This window comes from Rana temporaria, chromosome 12 (assembly GCF_905171775.1).
Source record: "Rana temporaria chromosome 12, aRanTem1.1, whole genome shotgun sequence".
NCBI classification, from domain to species: domain Eukaryota; kingdom Metazoa; phylum Chordata; class Amphibia; order Anura; family Ranidae; genus Rana; species Rana temporaria.
Genome location: NC_053500.1, coordinates 37,663,927 through 37,686,226, shown reverse-complemented (window position 1 = coordinate 37,686,226; position 22,300 = coordinate 37,663,927). Strand labels below are relative to the sequence as shown.

The window sequence follows — 22,300 nt, the reverse complement described above, 5'->3', positions numbered from 1 at the left end:
CATAACTTGCTTCTGAGCATGCGCGGGTTTAAAACATCGTTTTAGCCAACACACGATCATTTTTTATGACACAAAAAAATACATTTTGAAAAACGACATAAAAAATTGAAGCATGTTCAAATTTATTTAGAAGACAAAAAACGATGTGAAGCCCACACACGATCATTTTAAATTACGTTTTTAAAAACGTTGTTTTATTTCATCACAAAAAACTACCGTGTGTACGCGGCATAAGCCTAGGTTCAGACTGTAGTGATGCGGTTCCCGTATCGCAACTCTCCCGCAGCTTTTGCGAACCGCTGTGGGTGTCAATACAATGCTAATGACACCCCCAGATCGGTTCAGTGCAGTGCTAGTGCAAATCACATGCGATGTCTGTGTTCGCGAATCGCTATAGTGTCAACTCTGGCTTAAATTCACAATGGGGTTGATTTACTAAAACTAGAAAGCGTGCAAAGTCTGGCGCAGCTGTGAATGGTCGCCAATTCATTTACGCTTGGACAATAAATCCTGGAAGCTGATTGGTTCCTGTGCAGAGCTGCACCAGATTTTGCACTCTCAAGTTTTAGTAAATCAACGTCAGTGTGTGTTTGGGTGCTATGTAACGTGCCATAAAAACTGGCATTTTTTTTGCGTGCTATCCAAAAACGCCCCGAAATATGGATATTTGATGCGATTTTTTGAGCATTGCTCCAAAGACATGCAAGCAAAATGCGACGCTTCGCCTTTGTTATCTGGGCCTAGGAGCTCATAACACATAAAAGAAGCATACAATAAATCTAAAGATAAAAGATGAAAACACAAAGTGCTTGTTAGAGCCTTTTATTACAATGATAAATGGGGTTGCTTGTCTTATACACCCCCATTCCACCATATCACATCGCTCACTTCCTCGGCTGACCTCTATAACGGTCGCAGCCCCCGCTCCTCCCGCACAAAGCACGCTAACCTGCTGCAACAAAACAATGCAAAGGCCGAGCGCCCAGACACAACACAATCGGAAGCCTAGCGGCCCCCGCACTGCGCATGCGCCGCGGCCAGCGCCAAGTGTCGTAGCGCCTCGCGAGAGTAGGCTAGGGGGGGCGCGCGCAGGCGCAGTGGGTGGTCCCGGGGCGCAGGACATGCGTAGCTGGCGCCGTACGCGGCTCGCGCATGCCCAGTGAGCGGCTGTGTGTTGGGCGCGCTTGCGCAGTGCGGCTCCTCAGCAGCTTCTATTGTGGAGCTTTCGGGCGTCGTGTGTTGTTGTGCGGGCCGGCGGTCCATGAGGGTATTGTGCGGGCCCCCGGTGGACGGAGGCGAGGCGGTCGTGTGAAGGATGTGTGTGAAGACTTAGTGCGGCGCTGCGCTCCCGGTTTACCTCAGCAGCCGCCTCTCTCCGTTCGCTTCACCTTCACGGAGAGGGCCCCCCTTACCTTTCCCCCCCCCCTCCCTCCTTCCCTTCCCCGCCGCCGGCCATGGAGCCGACCTTTCCCCCCAGCATGCTGATGTTCAGCCACCTCCCGCCGGTCACTTCCTTCGCCCGCCTGGGCTCCGACCTACTACCCCCTCCTCCGCCTCCCCCCATCCTACCGAGCTCCGGAGACATGATCCTGAAGAAGGAGCCCGGATCCCCACCGAACCACGACTTCCTGCACGGCCTGGGCGCCATCAAACAGGAGAAGATCGGGGAGCACGACCCCTACCACTACTACGGGGACAGGCCGGCCGAGATCCTGGAGGTGACGGTGGGGGGCCCCGGGCTCATCCCAGAGCTGGGCTTCAACAGAGAGGTGAGATCTCACCCCCCTCCATTCCTACACTACACATAGATCCTCCTTTGTTTACACCCCCCCCCCCTCTGTGCCAAGGTTCCCTTTGTGTCATCTGTGTCCCCTCTATGGAGATTTACCTTCACTTCCTGTCCAGGAGAGTCACCAGAGCAGGTGTCCCCAGTGGGTCCCTCTTTGTTTACCCCTTCCCTGCCAAGGTTCCCTTTGTGTCATCTGTGTCCCCTCTATGGCGATTTACCTGTCCAGGAGATGCTACAGGAAGTCAGGGGAGTAACCAGAGCAGGTGCCCCCCTTTGTTTACCCCTTTCCCTGCCAAGGTTCCCTTTGTGTCCTCTCTATGGCGATTTACCTTCACTTCCTATACAGGAGAGCGACCAGAACAGGTTTCCCCCTCTAAGGAGAGTTGCCTTCGCTTCCTGTCCAGGAGATGCTGCAGGAAGTCAGGGGAGTCACCAGAGCATGTGTCCCCAGTGGGTCCCCCTTTGTTTACCCCCCCCCCTTTGCTATGGTTCCTTTTGTGTCATCTGTATCCCCTCTAAGCAGAGTTACCTTCACTTCCTGTCCAGGAGATGCTGCAGGAAGTCAGGGGAGTCACCAGAGCATGTGTCCCCAGTGGGTCCCCCTTTGTTTACCCCCCCCCCCCCCCTTTGCTAAGGTTCCTTTTGTGTCATCGGTATCCCCTCTAAGCAGAGTTACCTTCACTTCCTGTCCAGGAAATGCTACAGGAAGACAGGGGAGTCACCAGAACAGGTGTTCCCAGTGGGAGAGTTCTCACGATTTGGTGACAACTGTCCAATTTCACAGACAATGGGTCACAGGGTTGAAACTTCCTGGAAGGGATGCGGACCGCTTTACAAAATGTAACCATCTGCATCCCCCTTGGGGAGATTTCCCTTCACTTCTGTCCAGGAGATGCTACAGGAAGTCACCAGAACAGGTGTCCCACGTCAGAGATTTTTCTTGATCTTGTGTCCACTGTACAATTCCTATGGGTCATCTGTGTTCACTCTATAGAGATTTCCTTCCACTTCCTGTCCAAGAGATGCTACAGGAAGTAAGGTGTCACCAGAACGGGTGTCCCCAGTGGGGGATTTCTCTTGATCTGGTGACAACTGTCAAATTCTGCAGACAATGAGCCACAGGGTGACTCTTTCTAGAGAGGAACATCAACTGCTCTACGAAATGTCACCATCTGTGTTCCCCATTTTACTTCCTGTTCAGGGGATGCAACAAGAAGTAAGGGGAATCGCCAGAGTAGGTGTCCCCAGTGGGTGATTTCTGGTGACGATTCCGCAGGCAATGGGTCACAGGGTTGACACTTCCTTGATTGGATGCGGATTGCTTTACAAAATGTAACCATTTGCATCCCCCTTGGGGAGATTTCCCTTCCTTTCCAGGAGGTGCAACCGTGAGTCACCAAAACAGGCGTCCCCAGTGGGAGATTTCTCTCGATCTGGTGACAACGGGCCACAGGATGACTTCTTAGAGGGGATTGTCAACTGCTTTACAAAATGTCACCAACTGTGTTCCTCCATTGGGGAGATTTTTCATTTACTTCCTGCCCAGGGGAGATTTCTGGTGACAATTTCCGCAGACAATGGGTCTCAGGGGTGACACTTCCTTGACGGAATGCGCACTGCTTTCTGTCCAGGGGATGCAACAGGAAATAGGGGGAGTGATGACCAAGTGTCCCCAGTGGAAGATTTCTCGATCTGGTGACAACTATACATTTTTGCAGACAATGGGCCACGGGGTGACTCTTCCTAGAGGGGACATAGATTGCTTTACAAAATGTCACCATCTGTGTTCCCCCCCCCCCCCCGATTAGGGAGATTTTCATGTCCAGGGGATGCAACAGAAATTGAGGGGAGTCACAAGAGCAGGTGTCCCCATTGAAAGATGTTCTGGTGACCACTGTTGGATTCGGGTTTTCCTGGAGCACAGGGTTGACACTAGGGTTGTCCCGATACCACTTTTTTAGGACCGAGTACAAGTACCGATACTTTTTTTTCAAGTAGTCGCCAATACCGATACTTTTTTTAAATGTGTCCCCAAATGCAGCCATGTCCCCCACATATGCAGCCATGTCCCTCACATATGCAGCCATGTCCCTCTAGCCATGTCCCCCACATATGCAGCCATGTCCCTCTAGCCATGTCCTTCACATATGCAGCCATGTCCCTCTAGCAATGTCCCTCACATATGCAGCAATGTCCCTCACATATGCAGCAATGTCCCTCTAGCCATGTCCCTCACATATGCAGCAATGTCCCTCTAGCCATGTCCCTCACATATGCAGCAATGTCCCTCTAGCCATGTCCCTCACATATGCAGCAATGTCCCTCTAGCCATGTCCCTCACATATGCAGCAATGTCCCTCTAGCCATGTCCCTCACATATGCAGCCATGTCCCTCTAGCAATGTCCCTCACATATGCAGCAATGTCCCTCACATATGCAGCAATGTCCCTCTAGCCATGTCCCTCACATATGCAGCAATGTCCCTCTAGCCATGTCCCTCGATGCGGCGGCACGATGCGGCAGGTGTGGCGGGGGGGGGGGGGAAAGGGGGGGGACGTATTCTATTTAGGTATCGGGGGTATTTGCACGAGTACTCCCGCAAATACTCGGTATCGGTCCCGATACCGATACTGGTATCGGTATCTGGACAACCCTAGTTGACACTCTTCCTAGAGGGGATGTCGACTGCTTTACAAAATGTCACTGTCTGAGTTCCCCCATTTGGGAGATTTTCCATGTACTTCCTGTCCAGGGGATGCCACAGGAAGGGGAGTCACAAGTGCAGGTACCCCCATTGGAAGATGTTCTGCTGACCACTGTACAATTCAGGTTTTTCCTGTAGCACAGTTTGACTCTTCCTAGTGGGAATGCAAATTGCTTTACATCTGGGTCCCCGTTAGGGAGATTTATCCTCACTTCCTGTCCAAGGGATGAAACTAGAAGTGAGGGGGGGGGCACCAGACCAAGTGTCCGCAGTGGGATATTTCTCTTGATCTGGTGACAACTGTACAATTCAGGAGACAATGAGCCACAGAGTGACTCTCCCTTCCTAGAGGGGACACAGATTGCTCTACAAAATGTCAAAATCTGTATCCCCTCACTTCCTGTCAAGGGGATGCAGCAGGAAGCAAGGAAAACAAAATGCCTCCCCAGCTCTTGTACTGGTGACCATTGTACGTGTGTTTTTTTTTTTTTCCCCACAGGGTGAAACTCTTCCTAGAAAGGGCACAGTTCTTTACAAAACATGACCATCTGTGTCTCCAATGGGGAGATTTCCCCTCGCTTCCTGTCCAGGAGGCTACAGCAAGAAGTGATGGGAGTCACCAGAACAGTTGTCCCTAGTAGATTTTTCTTGATCTATTGACAGCTGTACAATTTGGGAGGCAATGGGCCACAGGGTGACTCTCTTCCTGGAGGACTTGTAGACTGCTTTGCTATCTGTGTCCCTATTGGGGAGATTTCCCCTCGCTTCCTGTCCAGGGGATGCACCAGGAAGTGAGCGGAAGACGGTTGTCACGAGAACAGGTGTTGGATTTGTCTTTGGCTCTTGTTCTGGTGACCACTGTAAGGTCCTGCTCATGATTTTCAGAGCATGATTCCATGTGTCACGCATAGGGCTAGATTCAGTGGGAAGCCCTATGTGCGTTGTCACCCAGAAGAAGCTCCCATACCTCTTTGGGCGATGAGCTTCGCATGATTTTTAAAGGTGCATTTTCATGTGATGATTGCAGTAAAATCGCACCGTGTTTGTGGTGCCAACCTAGAATGAATGGCACCCAAACGTGCACTGTATGTTTTGCAGAGATTTCAAGGTCTGAATGGGGCCTACAAAGATTTCTCCATCTGGTGACAACTGTACAATTCAGGTTTTTTCCCGGGACACAGGGTGACTCTATTCCTAGTGGAGCCGTGGACTGCTTTATATAATGTGACCAGGGTTCTAATGTTTTCCTGACGTGAATAGAGAAGGCGCAGGGATGTGTTAGATCCCCGGTCACCATGTGTAAAGCTGTCTCATCGCTTCCCGGAGGGTGTGTGTGATTGGCTCAGATCCATTCTCTGCACTTCTGATCTTCATTGATCACAAAGGTACCAGGATGTAGGTGATCACAGGTGGCACCATGGGTAAGGCAGAGAGATGTGCCCTGTTGTCTTGTTTGGAGTTGTCTGCAATATTGCGCAGGCCTGAGGCCAACCGTGAACGGAACTGAACATGGGTTCATGGCATGGTGCGAGGACACTGTCACAGAATGTGGGTTCAGTTGTATGGTGCTTGGAGAGTGCCCAAGCACAGGACATGGGTTCCATTGTATGGGGGGGGGAGAATGCTGTACCACGGGACATGGGTTCCATTGTATGGTAGGGGGAGAATGCTGTACCACGGGACAGGGGCTCCATTGTATGGGGGGGAGAATGCTGTACCACGGGACATGGGCTCCATTGTATGGTAGGGGGAGAATGCTGTACCACGGGACATGGGCTCCATAGTATGGTAGGGGGAGAATGCTGTACCACGGGACATGGGCTCCATTGTATGGGGGGGGGGGGAGAATGCTGTATCACGGGACATGGGTTCCATTGTATGGTAGGGGGAGAATGCTGTACCACGGGACATGGGTTCCATTGTATGGGGGGGGGGGGAGAATGCTGTACCACGGGACATGGGTTCCATTGTATGGGGGGGGAGAATGCTGTACCACGGGACATGGGCTCCATTGTATGGTAGGGGGAGAATGCTGTACCACGGGACATGGGCTCCATTGTATGGTAGGGGGAGAATGCTGTACCACGGGACATGGGCTCCATTGTATGGTAGGGGGAGAATGCTGTACCACGGGACATGGGCTCCATTGTATGGGGGGGGGGAGAATGCTGTACCACGGGACATGGGTTCCATTGTATGGTAGGGGGAGAATGCTGTACCACGGGACATGGGTTCCATTGTATGGGGGGGGGGGGAGAATGCTGTACCACGGGACATGGGTTCCATTGTATGGGGGGGGGGGGGGAGAATGCTGTACCACGGGACATGGGTTCCATTGTATGGGGGGGGAGAATGCTGTACCACGGGACATGGGTTCCATTGTATGGTAGGGGGAGAATGCTGTACCACGGGACATGGGCTCCATTGTATGGGGGGGGAAGAATGCTGTACCACGGGACATGGGCTCCATTGTATGGGGGGGGAAGAATGCTGTACCACGGGACATGGGCTCCATTGTATGGGGGGGAGAATGCTGTACCATGGGACATGGGCTCCATTGTCATTGTATGGCGGGGAGAATGCTGTACCACGGGACATGGGCTCCATTGTCATTGTATGGGGGGAAGAATGCTGTACCACGGGACATGGGCTCCATTGTATGGGGGGGGGGGGGAGAATGCTGTATCACGGGACATGGGTTCCATTGTATGGGGGGGGAGAATGCTGTATCACGGGACATGGGTTCCATCGTATGGTAGTGGGAAAATACTGCAGCGCAGAGTAAAGGCTCATTCCTCACCATAGCACAGAACGTGGGTTCAGCTGCAGGTTGTTGGTAGGAGAGTGCCAAAGCACAGGACATGAGTTCCATTGTATGGTGGGAGAATGCTGTACCATGGGGCATGGGTTCCATTGTATGGTAGTGGGAGAATACTGCAGCATAGGATCATTGCATGCTGGGAGAATGCAATAGCACAAGGTGTGGGTTTATTACATGGTGTAGGAAGAAGGCCATAGCACAAGGCAATGTGTTCCTTGGTATGTTAGAGTGCCATAGCACAGGACATGGGTTCATTGCATGGTGGTAGGAGAGTGCCCCAGCACAGGACATGGGTTCATTGCATGGTGGTGGGAGAGTGCCCCAGCACAGGACATGGGTTCATTGCATGGTGGTGGGAGAGTGCCCCAGCACAGGACATGGGTTCATTGCATGGTGGTGGGAGAGTGCCCCAGCACAGGACATGGGTTCATTGCATGGTGGTGGGAGAGTGCCCCAGCACAGGACATGGGTTCATTGCATGGTGGTGGGAGAGTGCCCCAGCACAGGACATGGGTTCATTGCATGGTGGTGGGAGAGTGCCCCAGCACAGGACATGGGTTCATTGCATGGTGGTGGGAGAGTGCCCCAGCACAGGACATGGGTTCATTGCATGGTGGTGGGAGAGTGCCCCAGCACAGGACATGGGTTCATTGCATGGTGGTGGGAGAGTGCCCCAGCACAGGACATGGGTTCATTGCATGGTGGTGGGAGAGTGCCCCAGCACAGGACATGGGTTCATTGCATGGTGGTGGGAGAGTGCCCCAGCACAGGACATGGGTTCATTGCATGGTGGTGGGAGAGTGCCCCAGCACAGGACATGGGTTCATTGCATGGTGGTGGGAGAGTGCCCCAGCACAGGACATGGGTTCATTGCATGGTGGTGGGAGAGTGCCCCAGCACAGGACATGGGTTCATTGCATGGTGGTGGGAGAGTGCCCCAGCACAGGACATGGGTTCATTGCATGGTGGTGGGAGAGTGCCCCAGCACAGGACATGGGTTCATTGCATGGTGGTGGGAGAGTGCCCCAGCACAGGACATGGGTTCATTGCATGGTGGTGGGAGAGTGCCCCAGCACAGGACATGGGTTCATTGCATGGTGGTGGGAGAGTGCCCCAGCACAGGATATGGGTTCATTGCATGGTGGTGGGAGAGTGCCCCAGCACAGGATATGGGTTCATTGCATGGTGGTGGGAGAGTGCCCCAGCACAGGACATGGGTTCATTGCATGGTGGTGGGAGAGTGCCCTAGCACAGGACATGGGTTCATTGCATGGTGGTGGGAGAGTGCCCTAGCACAGGACATGGGTTCATTGCATGGTGGTGGGAAAGTGCCCTAGCACAGGACATGGGTTCATTGCATGGTGGTAGGAGAGTGCCCTAGCACAGGACATGGGTTCATTGCAGGGTTCATTGCATGGTGGTGGGAGAGTGCCCCAGCACAGGACATGGGTTCATTGCATGGTGGAATAACACTGTAGCAGAGAATGGGGGCTCAGTTGCATGGTAGTTGAATGCCCACAGGACATGGGTTTTGTTCTAAGTTGGGAGAATGCTGTAACACAGGACATGGGTTCATTGTATGGTGGGAGAGTGCCATAGCACAGGGTATTGGGTCCATCGTATGCTTGAAGAATGCCGTAGCACAGAATATGGGTTCATGATGTTGGATTTTTAAAGCAGCGGTGTTCTGTCAGATTAGCAAACCTGTGAGATCAGCAGGCTTGTTGCTGCTTTTAAAATCCTACAAAACGGTGTCACAGATCTCTAAATGCTGTATTTCACGATATAAGCTCAGCTTGGTAGTAAAAATAAGTTTGAAATGCAAGATTTTGGTGTGTGTAAAAAGATGTCTGCTTGGCGACTTCAGACTGTAGGCTTAGTGTGCCCGAGTGTGGGGTGTACCAAGATGGCCATGACAGAACGTCACTTCAGTTAGAAATCTGACAGAACTCGGGCTGTAGGTTCGTATGGTGGGCATACACCATTGCGCAGGAAACGGGATCCCTGCATTGTGAGTGAATGCCACTATACAGGATATGGGTTTATCATTCTCAGGGCAAATGTTTGGTGTACACAGAGGCTTGAAGTCCGTAAAGAGATGTATGTCTCCACAGCATTTGTTACTGACCGTGTGTGTGTGTGTGTGTGTGTGTGTGTGTGTGTGTGTGTGTGTGTGTCCAGCAAGGGGTTTGCTCACACCAATGTGCAGCTATGCCATTTTCTGTGATTCAGCACAAGTTTTCAGTGCCATTACAGTGCACTTCAGAACGGATTGCATTTCGTGTGAATGAGACTGGACAGTAAAGAATAGAGATGATTCATTGTAGGATTTTGGCTGCTTGAGAATTTTGCAGTACTACAAACCAAAGCAATATGATTTGCCCTGTGTATAGTTTAACAAGTATACTATCTTTTTTGATTTGTGTTTTGGGTGTAGTTTAAGGCCCCTTTAACACAGACCGTCCCATCAGGTTCACCTGTCAGTTTTTCAGGTGGACCCGATCGGATCCCTACATTGTTCTCTATGTAGTGGTGGATGTCAGTTGACATGTGTCTGCTTTCACCCGCCGCCATCTGATCCTGTCTGCCAAAATCAGACGAAAGGTGTTCCTATTTTCCTTCCATCCAGTGGATCAGATGGAAATGGACATGCTGTTTCCATCTGATTGCACTATAGGGCAGAGTGGGACTGACACAGACCTGTTATCGCCTGCTCAGCGGAAAGATCCCTTGCTGAGCAAGCAAATTCCACCTAGTGGAGGTGCCTGTGGGAAAGGGGCCTTAGAATGCTTTGTCTCTATGTCTCAGCATGGGGGATCCATGGAGGCCAAGGGGGAGATTTACTGAAACTGGAGCAGCTGTTCGTGGTACTCAATTGGCTTTTACAAGAAAACATGGAAGCTGATTGGTTACTACGCACTACCGCTCCAAATTCTGTGCGCACCAGTCTTAAAAAGTTGGTTTCATTCAGTGCTTACAAGCCATGACATTGGTGCCACAAACAGGTTGTCTGGGATATCTGGAATCAGTCAGTGTATAGAACTGAGCTGCATTATATAGGGCAGGTTTTCTCTACTCTAGGTCATGTTTTCAGGCTTTCCATCATTTTCACTGCCTTTTTAGTAATTCCATTAATCTGAGGGAAATCCTGAAAACATGACCTGTTGGGGGTGCCTTGAGGACTGCAGTTGAGAAACACTGATATAAGCCCATTCAGTGTGCAGTGCCTGTAGAGCTGCATGATTAATCGCGATCTCGATTCACCCCCACGATCTCCAGGCCGAATGACCCGCGATTTTCGGGTGCAGCCATAGGAAAGTCCCCGGCTTTGGCCTAGCCCTGGAGCGGCGGCCATTTTGGTACACCCGGCGGCGGCTGTCTCGTCAGGAAGTGACGTTTCGTGGCCGCCATCTTTTTTCACCCCACACTCCTGCACAGTAATGTTAGTTAGAAGGGGGCAAGTGGACATCTTGTTACACCCAACAGTTTTAAATTTCACAGTTATTTCTCAACACAAAACGGAGCTTATGTGCTTAAATACAGTATATGTACATCTGACAGACTGTTTACATGTTAAATTTTAAAAGCAGCAGCAAACCTTACATGCTTGGGAATGTGACTTTCACATTTAGTTAAAGAGGAGGTTCACACAAAAAGTGAACCTCCGCTTTTTGGATCCCCCCCCCCCCTCCGGTGTCACATTTGGCACCTTTCAGGGGGAGGGGGGGGGGCAGATAGCTGTCTGAGACGGGCATTTGCACCACTTCCGGGTTCGGATCCCCGCGGGGAATCCAGCCTGTGACATCACCCCCCGCTGTCTTCTGGGAAACACTGTTCCCAGGAGAGAGCGGGGACCAGTGACGGCGCGCCGCGATCCTCGCGCATGTGCTGTAGGGAATCGGGCAGTGAAGCCGCAAGGCTTAACTTCCTGATTCCCTCACCTCGGCTGCTGATATCGCAGGTGCGCTGGACAGGTAAGTGTCCATTCTTTAAAAGTCAGCTGCTGTTCTGTCACATTAGCAACCCTGTAAGGTCAGCAGGTTTGCTGCAGCTTTTAAAATTTTACATGTAAACAGTCTGTCAGATTTACATATACTGTATTTTGGCACATAAGCTCTGTTTTGTGTTGAAAATACCTTTAAATACTTTTTTTTGAGAATCGTGATCTTTACGTTATGCAAAAGAATCGCGAGTCTCATTTTTCCCAGAATCGGGCAGCTCTAAGTGCCTGGGGAGTGCGTAGGCACTTCTGTTCTAGCACACTTGGCTCCATTTTGTTTATTTTATTATGTGCGTGTGTGCATGGGAAAAACGTGCTGTCTTTGGACTGTGCAGGATGATGGGGGGGGCATATATATGGTGCTAATATTAAAACAATAGAAAAGGTTGATGTTGGGGTCTTATGCCAAGTACTTAGGAGCGCTGACTTCCCATTCCAAGTAAAGAATTAAGCTGAATGTTTGATTTTCAAAATTATCCCTTTTAATTACACTAAATTTGTGTATGATTTATGCTTCATTGGATCATATTGTGTTTGTCACTACAATAAAATGGTTGGCGTTTTCACCATGCACCAAGTCATAGGCTATGCCACTTTAGCATGTATTTTGCCTCTGAAAATAATAGCAATGACGTAGGGTTTAGTAGAATGTAGGGAGCATTTAATGCTTATAGGGACTTGTAGTTGAAATGGAACAGAAAGGAATGAGGACTTTCCCTAATACCATGCGGCAATGGGTTATTGTATTCTGTAGAGCTTGTTCCTTGTTTTTTATCTCGGGTATTGGAAAGTTCATGGACACTTGATGTTCATGTGAAATGAATGGCAGTAAGACCATGGAAGTCTGGTTGCAGCACATCCAGTAAAATCGTCTTTTATTTCAGCAAGTCCAAAAAAAAAATTCCAATAACACAAAATTGAGGGGAACGGAATCGCCAGCTAATGTGCTTCACGCTCACGTTGACGCTTTGCCATCACTCACAGGTTGGAATTGTTTTTATGGACTTGCTGAGATAAAAGGAGATTTTACTGGACGTGCGGCCAAACTGACTTATTTTTGCTTATTGGAATCTGTGATGGACGGGGGCAGGGCCTGGATAGTGTTAGTGGAGGCGGAGATGGGAGACTGACCTAGAGGGGTGTTCACACTCATTCCTGCAATGGTGTTTCTTTACTTTGGCAATTCATTTGAATCATTCATAGGCATACACAGGTGTAAAAACAAAAACTGATGGCACTACCACCCTGCAATCCTATTTTAAATGAGGTTAAATATTTTGTTGGTGTTCTGCTTAAAGCCTCTGCAAGCCGTAGGTACACAATATAGGTGCTCAAAAGAGCCAGCAGCTGGACAGGTTAGAATCCAATCTTTATTGAAAACGATGTTTGGGTAAAAAACTAGCAACAAAATAGTTGACGCGTTTCAACCTATGCATTCCTTAGTCAGAACTAGTAAGGCCTGCAGAGGCTGAAACGCATCAAATGTTCTGTTCTGTGTTGTGTGTGATTTTTATCTTATTTTTATTTTTTTTACCCCAACATTTTCAATAAAGTAGATTGCATTCTAACTTGTGGAGCTGCCGGCTCTTTTGACCGTCATATTCAGGTGTGTACTACTTGTTTTTTAGGTTCTGAAGTTGCACACGCTTGTTCCATGATGCTGTTCTGTTCACGATAGTTCAGCATGTTGGCAAAGATTTATTTACATTGGGGTGCACCGATATATTGGCCGCTGAAAATGTATCATCCGAAAATAGACTTGTCTGCATTTTGCTGAAAGAAAAAATAAACAAAAAATAGGACCAGTTTTTGGCCAAGTGCATCCTCAATTCTTGATTTTGCTCCAGAAGTTTAATTTTGGTGCGCCACTAGTTGTGTTCTGACCGCGGGAGCCATTCGCTGAACTACATTGCGTTTGGTGTGCAGTATAATTTTAGCTGCAAATCAGAACATCTCAGCTGTTTTGTGTACAACTCCCATCCCCCGCATTGACTTCTGTGTTGGGTTAGGCTAGAAGTAAGACTGCAACTCAACCGCCTTTTGTTACCACCCACCCAGCTGCCTGTGGAAGTGAGCCCTTATATTGTTTGACGAAGCTAGTGGAAGTCAGAGGCAGACATGGGATATATTGTTGGCATCATACTGTTAGTGATTGTAAAGTCCTGTTATTTTTTTTGGGGGGGGGGGGTGTTATACTTGCTCTGTTGCAATGAATTTGCACAGAACAGCCAAGATCCTCAATTTCTTGGGTCCCTCTTTGGTCCTCCTGGCTCCTGCCTTATGTTGAGTGCCCCCACAGCAAACCACTTTCTATGGGGGCACCCAAGCAGAGTTCGAGTGCTTTCACACTGAAAGCGCCTGGGCGTCGGCGGTCATTTTTATCGGCAATTTACCGTCGTTTTTTCAGCCTCTAGCAGGGCGCTTTTAACCCCCCCCCCCCCCGCTTTACTAAAAGTGTACGTGTTCTGTTAATGTGTGTGGTGTTTTTTTATTTTTTTTCATCTACTCGATCATCTTTTTGCTGTAGAGTTAAGCGGCAGATATTAGGGGACGACCGATTATTGGTGCGGCTCATTATGGACGGCCAATATTCACTTTTTATTCACAAACTTACCGATGTTACCAATAATGCTTCAAGGGGTTGTACCAGGGTGATACCCGCAGCTGCATGCATCACCCTGTTACCGTTCTTTACAGCGGACGGTTGGCTTTCTTGTAATAACCGATGCAGCTCAGCGGCTATTAGGCTGTTCATACATGCAGCTGCTCCGCCTGGGTCTCCTGTCCCACCGGGATGCCCGAGGGACCTGCCGGCAAGTTCACCGACTGGACCGAAGACCCAAACAAAGCAGACGGGCTTTTGTTTGGGTCTTGGACCTAGTAACCCGGAAGCAATATCATAACATCACTTCCCCGGAATACTGACATCCTAAAAGCGACAGTTTGATGTTTTGAATACTTTCAAGTGCTGAGGAGGGGTTTGGGGTCTTGTAGACGCCCGTTCCCTCCATAAAAGGTACCTGTGCTGCCTATTACTGTCACAAGGGATGTTTACATTCCTTGTGATGGCAAAAACAGTGATAAAAAAATAACTGTAAGGACAGTATAAAAAGTTTAAATCTACAGAATATCGGCCTGAAAGGCACCCGAAATATTGGTATCGGTCGACTCCTAGCAGATATATTAGGCCTCATTCACATGGATGGTGAGGCTTGTACACTATGAATGGGCCATTTGTCACTGGAGCCTCGTACAGGCAACTATGTGAGTCTATGGGGAAGCAATGGCTGTACAGACAGCCACTCGTTATAATTTGGCAGGAGGGAGAGGTCTGAATGCAGGCAGTGTGTGTTCGGGGCTGCTCACCCACACCTGAGCGCCTGTTAAATTCAGACCAGCAGCTCGGGTCCTATAGACTTGCATTGGCTGCCTACATGCAGCACTTGGCGGCTCCAGGCACATAAACAAACAGGCAATATACGGTGTATGGACTTTTGTGCCTGTCAACGAGGCCATAAAATGTACTGCATGCAAAATTGTGTCTTCTCTTGTAAACAGTAACCTAGGCCATTAGGCTTGTCATATACACTAGATGGTGGTTGGGTGTGTCTGCAGGATGCAAGCACAAAAGTAATTTTTGTTTCTATAAAAGATGTAAGGCCTCTTTCACACAGAGCGGATCCGTAATTGATCCGATCCGTATGTGTCCGTCGGCTCAGCGGGGATAATCTGTAAATCCCCGCTGTGCTGTCGGCGGACAGGGCAGTCCCCGCACAGTGCAGAGACCGCCCTGTCTCTCCTCCGCTCTCCCCTATGGGGAATCGGATGAATACGGACCGTGTGTCCGTATTCATCCGATCCGTTCCGCCGGACGGAAGAAAAATAGGGTTTTCTTCCGTCCGCAAAAGCGGATCTTTGCGGACGTTAGCGGATGCATCATCCGCTAACGTCTGCAATCCCATAGGGAACCATTACAAGTCCGTAAACGGACTTGTAATAAACGGACCGTTCGTCCGTACGTCTGAAAGGGGCCAAAATCGAACATACATGTGAGTTGGCTAATAACTTATTCCAGCTAATAGATCTTATTGAAATGTATCTGTAATAGCCATCTACTGTAGTCCCAAGCTGCACATAGATGTTTGAATTGTCTGTCAAACAATGTGATCATCGATATTTTATTTCAGTAATTATATATATATATATATATATATATATATATATATATATATATATATATATATATATATATATATTCACTGGCAAATTCCTCAATTCCTCCAATACTTTATATAACATACCTATCGCTCCTTTACAACAAGTAAAGTTTACAGTGTTTACGTAAACAAAGTTTACGAGTTTACAGTGTAACATTTTTGCTCCGTAGGATATCCAGTTTGCTCAGATTTGGTGGAAAATTTGTTAAAGCCTAAAGCGTGCACATGGGCACAATGTCGCAAAATATTTGCCGGTACAAAAAATACCGGCAGCATTTTGCTCTCGCTTATGTTGGTCTGTCGGACATGAATGCTGGAAAACCATCAGCCATCCAACGCCTGATCAGCACTTCAATCAGCGCTCTCTGCCATTGGCTGAGTGTTCTATGGGGGGTGAGAACACCGCTAAACGAGAGCGATCCCGACCAAATAAATAGTGTGTACCTGGCTGTAGTTTAACTAAAATCAAAAACATAAAAATCAGCACATGGAACATATCTTACAGTTGGTATAATCTACATCGGGGATATGCAATTAGCGGACCTCCAGATGTTGCAGAACTACAAATCCCATGAGGCATAGCAAGACTCTGACAGCCACAGCATAACACTCAGAGGCAGAAGCATGATGGGACTTGTAGTTTTGCAACAGCTGGAGGTCCGCTAATTGCATATCCCTGATCTACATCCATACATAAAAGCTGTCGGTACGGCTTCTATGAATGGCGAATCTGGCAGGAAAGAGCAGGCATAGTTTTTCAAAAACGATGATGCCAGAACAGGAAGTAAAGGGGGAATCCCTCTGATGGAGCTCCATATAGCAGTAAGGCCCCTTTCACACCTGCGGACCGTATGTCCGCTTTTTCATCCATCTGTTTGCGGATGAAAAAGGGACATGCATTGGTCCCTATGAGATTGCTGGTGTCAGCGGATGAACATCCGCTGACACCCGATCTCGTCCATTTCCGCAATGATCCGATTCTGCAGAAGGAAGGAAAAATGTGTTTTTTCCGCCCTGTGAGAAAGGCCTTACCAATTTTACATTTTAATAAATATTATCAGGAAGTGTTAGGACTACAGAACATTTTTCTGTCTTATAATTTAAATTTGTGTGTGTGTGTGTGTGTGTGTGTGTGTGTGTGTTTTTTTTTTTTTTTTTTGTATGTATATATAATTTATTTCACTGGAGATTTTAGTTGACTAAAATATGACAACGAAAACAATTCAGATGACTAAAACGGCATTTTAGACAAAGACTATAACTAAAACCAAATCGAAATTTGATGTTAAAATGAACATTGCTGGACACAGACTATTTGCATCCAGGGCTCATCTGACCACTTGCATGTTAGAGCTGCTCGATTGGGCCCCTTTCACACTGACACGTTTTTCAGGCAGTTTAGCGCTAAAAATAGCGCTGCTATACCGTCTGAAAAAAATTGTGCCCTGCAGTCTTCAGTCCGAAAGCCTGAAGGCTTTCACATTGAAGCGGTGTGCTAGCAGGACCGCTCCAAGTCCTGCTAGCCACGTCTTTGGAGCGGTATAGGAGGGGTGTGTTTAACGCTCCTTCCCATTGAAATCAATGCGAAACCGTGGTAATACCGACGGCAATGCGCCTCTGCAGAGGCACATTGAGGGGATGTATTAACTCTTTTTGGTCGCTAGCGGGGGTTAAAACCTCACAGCTAGCGGCCGAATATTGTGGTAAATACGCTGTTATACCGCCACCGCACCTCCCATGCCCAGTGTGAAAGGGGGCTTAATCATTAAGAATTGAAATCGCAATCTTTTTCCCTTCCTGATCTTCAAAACGGCATGTCACGATCTTTCTAACAAGTACAGAAAGTTCTCACTGCTGGAAAAACAAAATCCAGGCATCCTGCCAAGTTTACTACAACACTCGAATAAGTGGAAACAAAGTATCTTTTTGTTTTATCAAAGGAAAGAACTCCGGTGTGTAGATGAATAAAGTTTAACCATTTAAAGACCAAACATTTTTTGACATTTGTTGCTTGCATGTAAAAATCATTATTTTCAGCTAAAAAATTACATTATATATATATATATATATATATATATATATATATATATATATATATATATATATATATATATATATATATATATATATATATATATATATATATATATTCTCATATCATTTTTTTTTTTTTTTTTTTTTATAGCAGGGACCCTAGATAATAAAATGGTGGTTGTTGCAATATTTTGTTACACCGTATTTGCGCAGCGGTTTTTCAAACACAATTTTATTTTATTTTTTTAAATACACTTTAATGAATAAAATTTTTTAATAAACAAAGTTAGACCAGTTTTTTTTTTTTAGTTCTTATGATGTGAAAGATGTTGCACTGCAAAAATCGTGAGAGAATCGGGATCTTTCTTATAAGAAAAAAAATAGTGATTCTCATTTTAGCCAAAATCGTGCAGCTCTTGCATGTAAACACTTCTAGGCAATGACACAAGAATGGCCGCAGTTAGGAGCAGGCAGCTTACCATTGCTTTCCTCCCACAGCTGGTTGCCAGGGGCTCCTGTATGTTTTCGGTGTTCAATGCATTTGCAGGTTAGAGTGCACTGTAAAAAAGAAAAAGCCTTAAAAATGAAATGCAGCCCCCCCCACCTCTAAGAACTGGTGAGCTGCAATATATTTTCTTTCATTTACATACACTTTAAACCTTTGCCCTGATAGAGGGAGTATGTATCTACAGCTATTGTTTGTTTATTCAGCAGACTCAATCACTGTTTAAGAAAAGAAAAAAGTGCAAAGCCCTGTGGGTCAAAAGAGCACAGCGGGTGACTGTTGGCTAAACAATAGGTTTCCTGCCTAGGTCATATCTACTTATCGGAGGTGTTTTTATACTGTCTGCACAGTGTTGACTAGACCATTTTTAAATAACATTTTATTGCATTGTGTACCCAACCCGACGAGCCATATCCTACCTGGTGGCTGCACAAAGTACAATAATTGTGCTATTGCCATTTAAAAAAAAAAGGAAGGCGGTATGATGCAAGTGCTGCAATTCATGTCCTGAGGTAATAGTAGGAGTCAGCAATTGATATAAACATTGAGTGTTTTTGGTAAGGCTTCTATCCACTGATTTGCCTTTCTCTTGTAAATTGCAATGCTTCATGAAGGAGTTCTTTAGCCACAGAATACACTTTCATTTTATAACCTCAGCATTGTAATGGCAATACAAAAATTTTTTTTTTGACAATCCAATCCAGTAATATAAGCTTGCTTGAAAAATCTCCTTTCATGTAGTAAGTGTTACCTGTCTGCTGGCCATGTTTCTACAACTTCCATGCATGCTTTGCAGCCCTGTTTACTTTAAATTTAAGGACCACATATGCCATGGTACATTGCTGCCTGGAAACGGCGATTCCTGTACTGACTCCTGAAACTCCTTGGCACCTCTGTAGTTCAGAAGGCAGGCTCTGTGAAATGTGTGACACAGCAGTGGACATAGTGAATAAATGTCATGGAATTCAAGGGAGTAAATGTGTGGGATCTTCACAAAGTAAGCTTACAAACTTCAAAATTAATCAGATTATTGGGTGTTGGCTAGAAAATAATTGAATTAGAACTTTGAGGATTGCTGTACTGAATTGAAAGTGGAATTCCAGGCTATACCTAAAGTGGTTGTAAGTGCAGATTTTTTTTTTATAACCACTTCAGCCCCAGAAGAATTTACCCCCCTTCCTTACCAGAGCACTTTTTGCAATTTGGCACTGCGTCACTTTAACTGACAACTGCGCGGTCGTGCGACGTGGCTCCATAACAAAATTGACTCCCTTTTTTCCCCCCACAAATAGAGCTTTTCTTTTGGTGGTATTTTATGATTTCTGCGGTTTTTATTTTTGTGCTATAAACAGAAATAGAGCTACAATTTTGAAAAAAATGCAATATTTGTTTACTTTTTGTTCTAATAAATATCCCCCAAAAAATCTATACTCCCCCCCCCCCCCCCCCCCCCCCCCCCCCCCCCCCCCCCCCCCCCCCCCCCCCCCCCCCCCCCCCCCCCCCCCCCCCTGCAGTTTAGGTCGATATGTTTTCTTCTACATTTTTTTGGTAAAAAAATGCAATAAGCGTATATTGATTGGTTTGCGCAAAAGTTAGTCTACAAATTATATATTTTATTGTGACATTGCGACAGACATATCGGACACTTTTGACACATTTTTGGGACCATTCACATTTATACAGTGATTAATGCTATAAAACTGCACTAATTACTGTATAAATGTGACTGGCAGGGAAGGGGTTAACACTAGGGGGCGCTGAAGGGGTAAAGTATGTTCCCTAGTGAGTGATTCTAACTGTAGGGGGTGGGGATTCACAAGGGGAGGTGACCAATCTGTCTGTCTTCCTCTGTACTGGGAAAACACATCTCTCCCCTCACCGCTGACAGGACATGGATCTGTGTTTACACACACAGATCCACGGTCCTGCCATAATTGCGTGCAATCATGGGTGCCTGGCGGACATCGTGGCCGCTCCACAGAAAGCGAGGAAGCCCAGAACGTCATGACGGCCACCCAGGATAGGAGATCCGATCTGTGGACGTCATTTGACGATGGGCGGGACCTGAAGTGGTTAAGTTAAAGTGTATGTAAAACTTTCCATACACCCAGTGAAGTGAACAGCCTCAGATGATACAGAGATTAAACAAACCTCCCTATATGTTTTACATATCTGCGGTCTTCAGCTATATTCTTTAGAATTCCAAATTTTTTACTTCCTCATTCAGCAGTAGGAGTGGGTTCTTGGCAAACACTGGGACAGCTGATTGGAGGAAAGGCATACAACTCTCCCTCCACATGCAGAGCTGTGACAAGACATGCTCCCTGCTAATTTATTTATAGCCCCCACCCCGACACAAATTTCAGTCTGATTTTTTTTTCTTGGTTGTCGGAGAACTTGTCAGAAGTTATCATGCTGATAACAGAAGAACGAAATAGTCGAAAGACAAAAGTAGTTGGTGTTTTGGAGAGAGAGAACACTGCAGATGTATGCCCAGCTCAAATTTCATGAATCGGGTTTACATTCACTTTAATGCATTCTGTGCATCCCATACATGGATCAAAATACAGCTGGTCCCCACTGAACTAGATGTATCAAAATTCAACCATGGCTGGCTTTGCTCTATCCAAAAAAAAAGTTTTGCCTTTTTGCTTTGCTTAAAGGGGTTGTAAAGATTTGTTTTTTATTTTCTAAATGGGTTCCTTTAACCAGTTCCCGACCCCCGCATGTACATATACGTCCACAATATGGCACGTACAGGCACATGGGCGTACACGTACGTCCTCGCCTATTAGCGGGTGGGGGGTCCGATCGGGACCCCCCCCCCGCTACATGCGGAGGTCGGGTCCGCTCGGGGAGCGATCCGGGACCACGGCGCGGCTATTTGTTTATAGCCGCTCCGTCGCGATCGCTCCCCGGAGCTGAAGAACGAGGAGAGCCGTGTGTAAACACGGCTTCCCCGTCCTTCACTATGGCGGCGCATCGATCGCGTCATTCCCTTTATAGGGAAGACACGATCGATGACGTCATTCCTACAGCCACACCCCCAAACAGTTGTAAACACATACTAGGTGCACCCTAACTCCTACAGCGCCACCTGTGGTTAACTCCCAAACTGCAACTGTCATTTTCACAATAAAGAATGCAATTTAAATGCATTTTTTGCTGTGAAAATGACAATGGTCCCAAAAATGTGTCAAAATTGTCCGAAGTGTCCGCCATAATGTCGCAGTCACGAAAAAAATTGCTGATCGCCGCCATTAGTAGTAAAAAAAAATAAAAAATAAAAATGCAATAAAACTATCCCCTATTTTGTAAACACTATAAATTTTGCGCAAACCAATCGATAAACGCTTATTGCGATTTTTTTTTTTTACTAAAAATAGGTAGAAGAATACGTATCGGCCTAAACTGAGGAAAAAAAATGTTTTTATATATGTTTTTGGGGGATATTTATTACAGCAAAAAGTAAAAAATATTGCTTTTTTTTCAAAATTGTCGCTCTATTTTTGTTTATAGCGCAAAAACTAAAAACCGCAGATGTGATCAAATACCACCAAAAGAAAGCTCTATTTGTGGGGAAAAAAGGACGCCAATTTTGTTTGGGAGCCACGTCGCACGACCGCGCAATTGTCTGTTAAAGCGACGCAGTCCCGAACTGTAAAAACACCTTGGGTCTTTAGGCTGCATATTGGTCCGGGGCTTAAGTGGTTAACCACTTGCTTACTGGGCACATAAACCCCCCTTCGTGCCCAGGCAAAATTTCAGCTTCCGGCACTGCGTCGCTTTAACTGACAATTGTGCGGCATGGCTTCCAAACAAAATTGACGTCCTTTTTTCCCCCACAAATAGAGCTTTCTTTTGGTGGTATTTGATCACCTCTGTGGTTTTTATTTTTTACGCTATAAACAAGAGCGTCAATTTTTGAGAAAAAAAAAACACTTTTTTTTTTACTTTTTTCCGATAATAAATATCCCATTTTTTAAAAAAAAAAACATATTTTTTCTCAGTTTAGGCCGATACGTATTCTTCTAAAATCGCAATAAGCGACTGGTTTGCGCAAAAGTTATAGCGCCTACAAAATAGGGGACATAATTATGATTTTTTTTATATTACTAGTAATGGCGGCGATCTGCGATTTTTTTATTGGGACTGCGACATTACGGCGGACATATCGGACACTTTTGACACATTTTTGGGACCATTCACATTTATACAGCGAACACTGCT

At 46.8% G+C, this 22,300-nt stretch overlaps 1 protein-coding gene across 2 annotated transcripts in view; it reads left to right on the top strand.

Annotated features, from left to right (window-relative positions):
- The first annotated feature begins 1,172 nt into the window (after positions 1 to 1,172).
- ZNF281 (zinc finger protein 281) overlaps positions 1,173 to 22,300 on the top strand; it is a 90,647-nt gene continuing 69,519 nt past the window's right edge. The window contains exon 1 of one of the 2 annotated variants that reach the window (XM_040329754.1): positions 1,173 to 1,769. In XM_040329754.1, coding sequence (XP_040185688.1) covers positions 1,455 to 1,769 — 315 coding nt within the window. In that variant the 5' untranslated portion in view covers positions 1,173 to 1,454. The remainder of the gene's footprint in view (positions 1,770 to 22,300) is intronic. The other variant, XM_040329755.1, reaches the window with a different exon arrangement.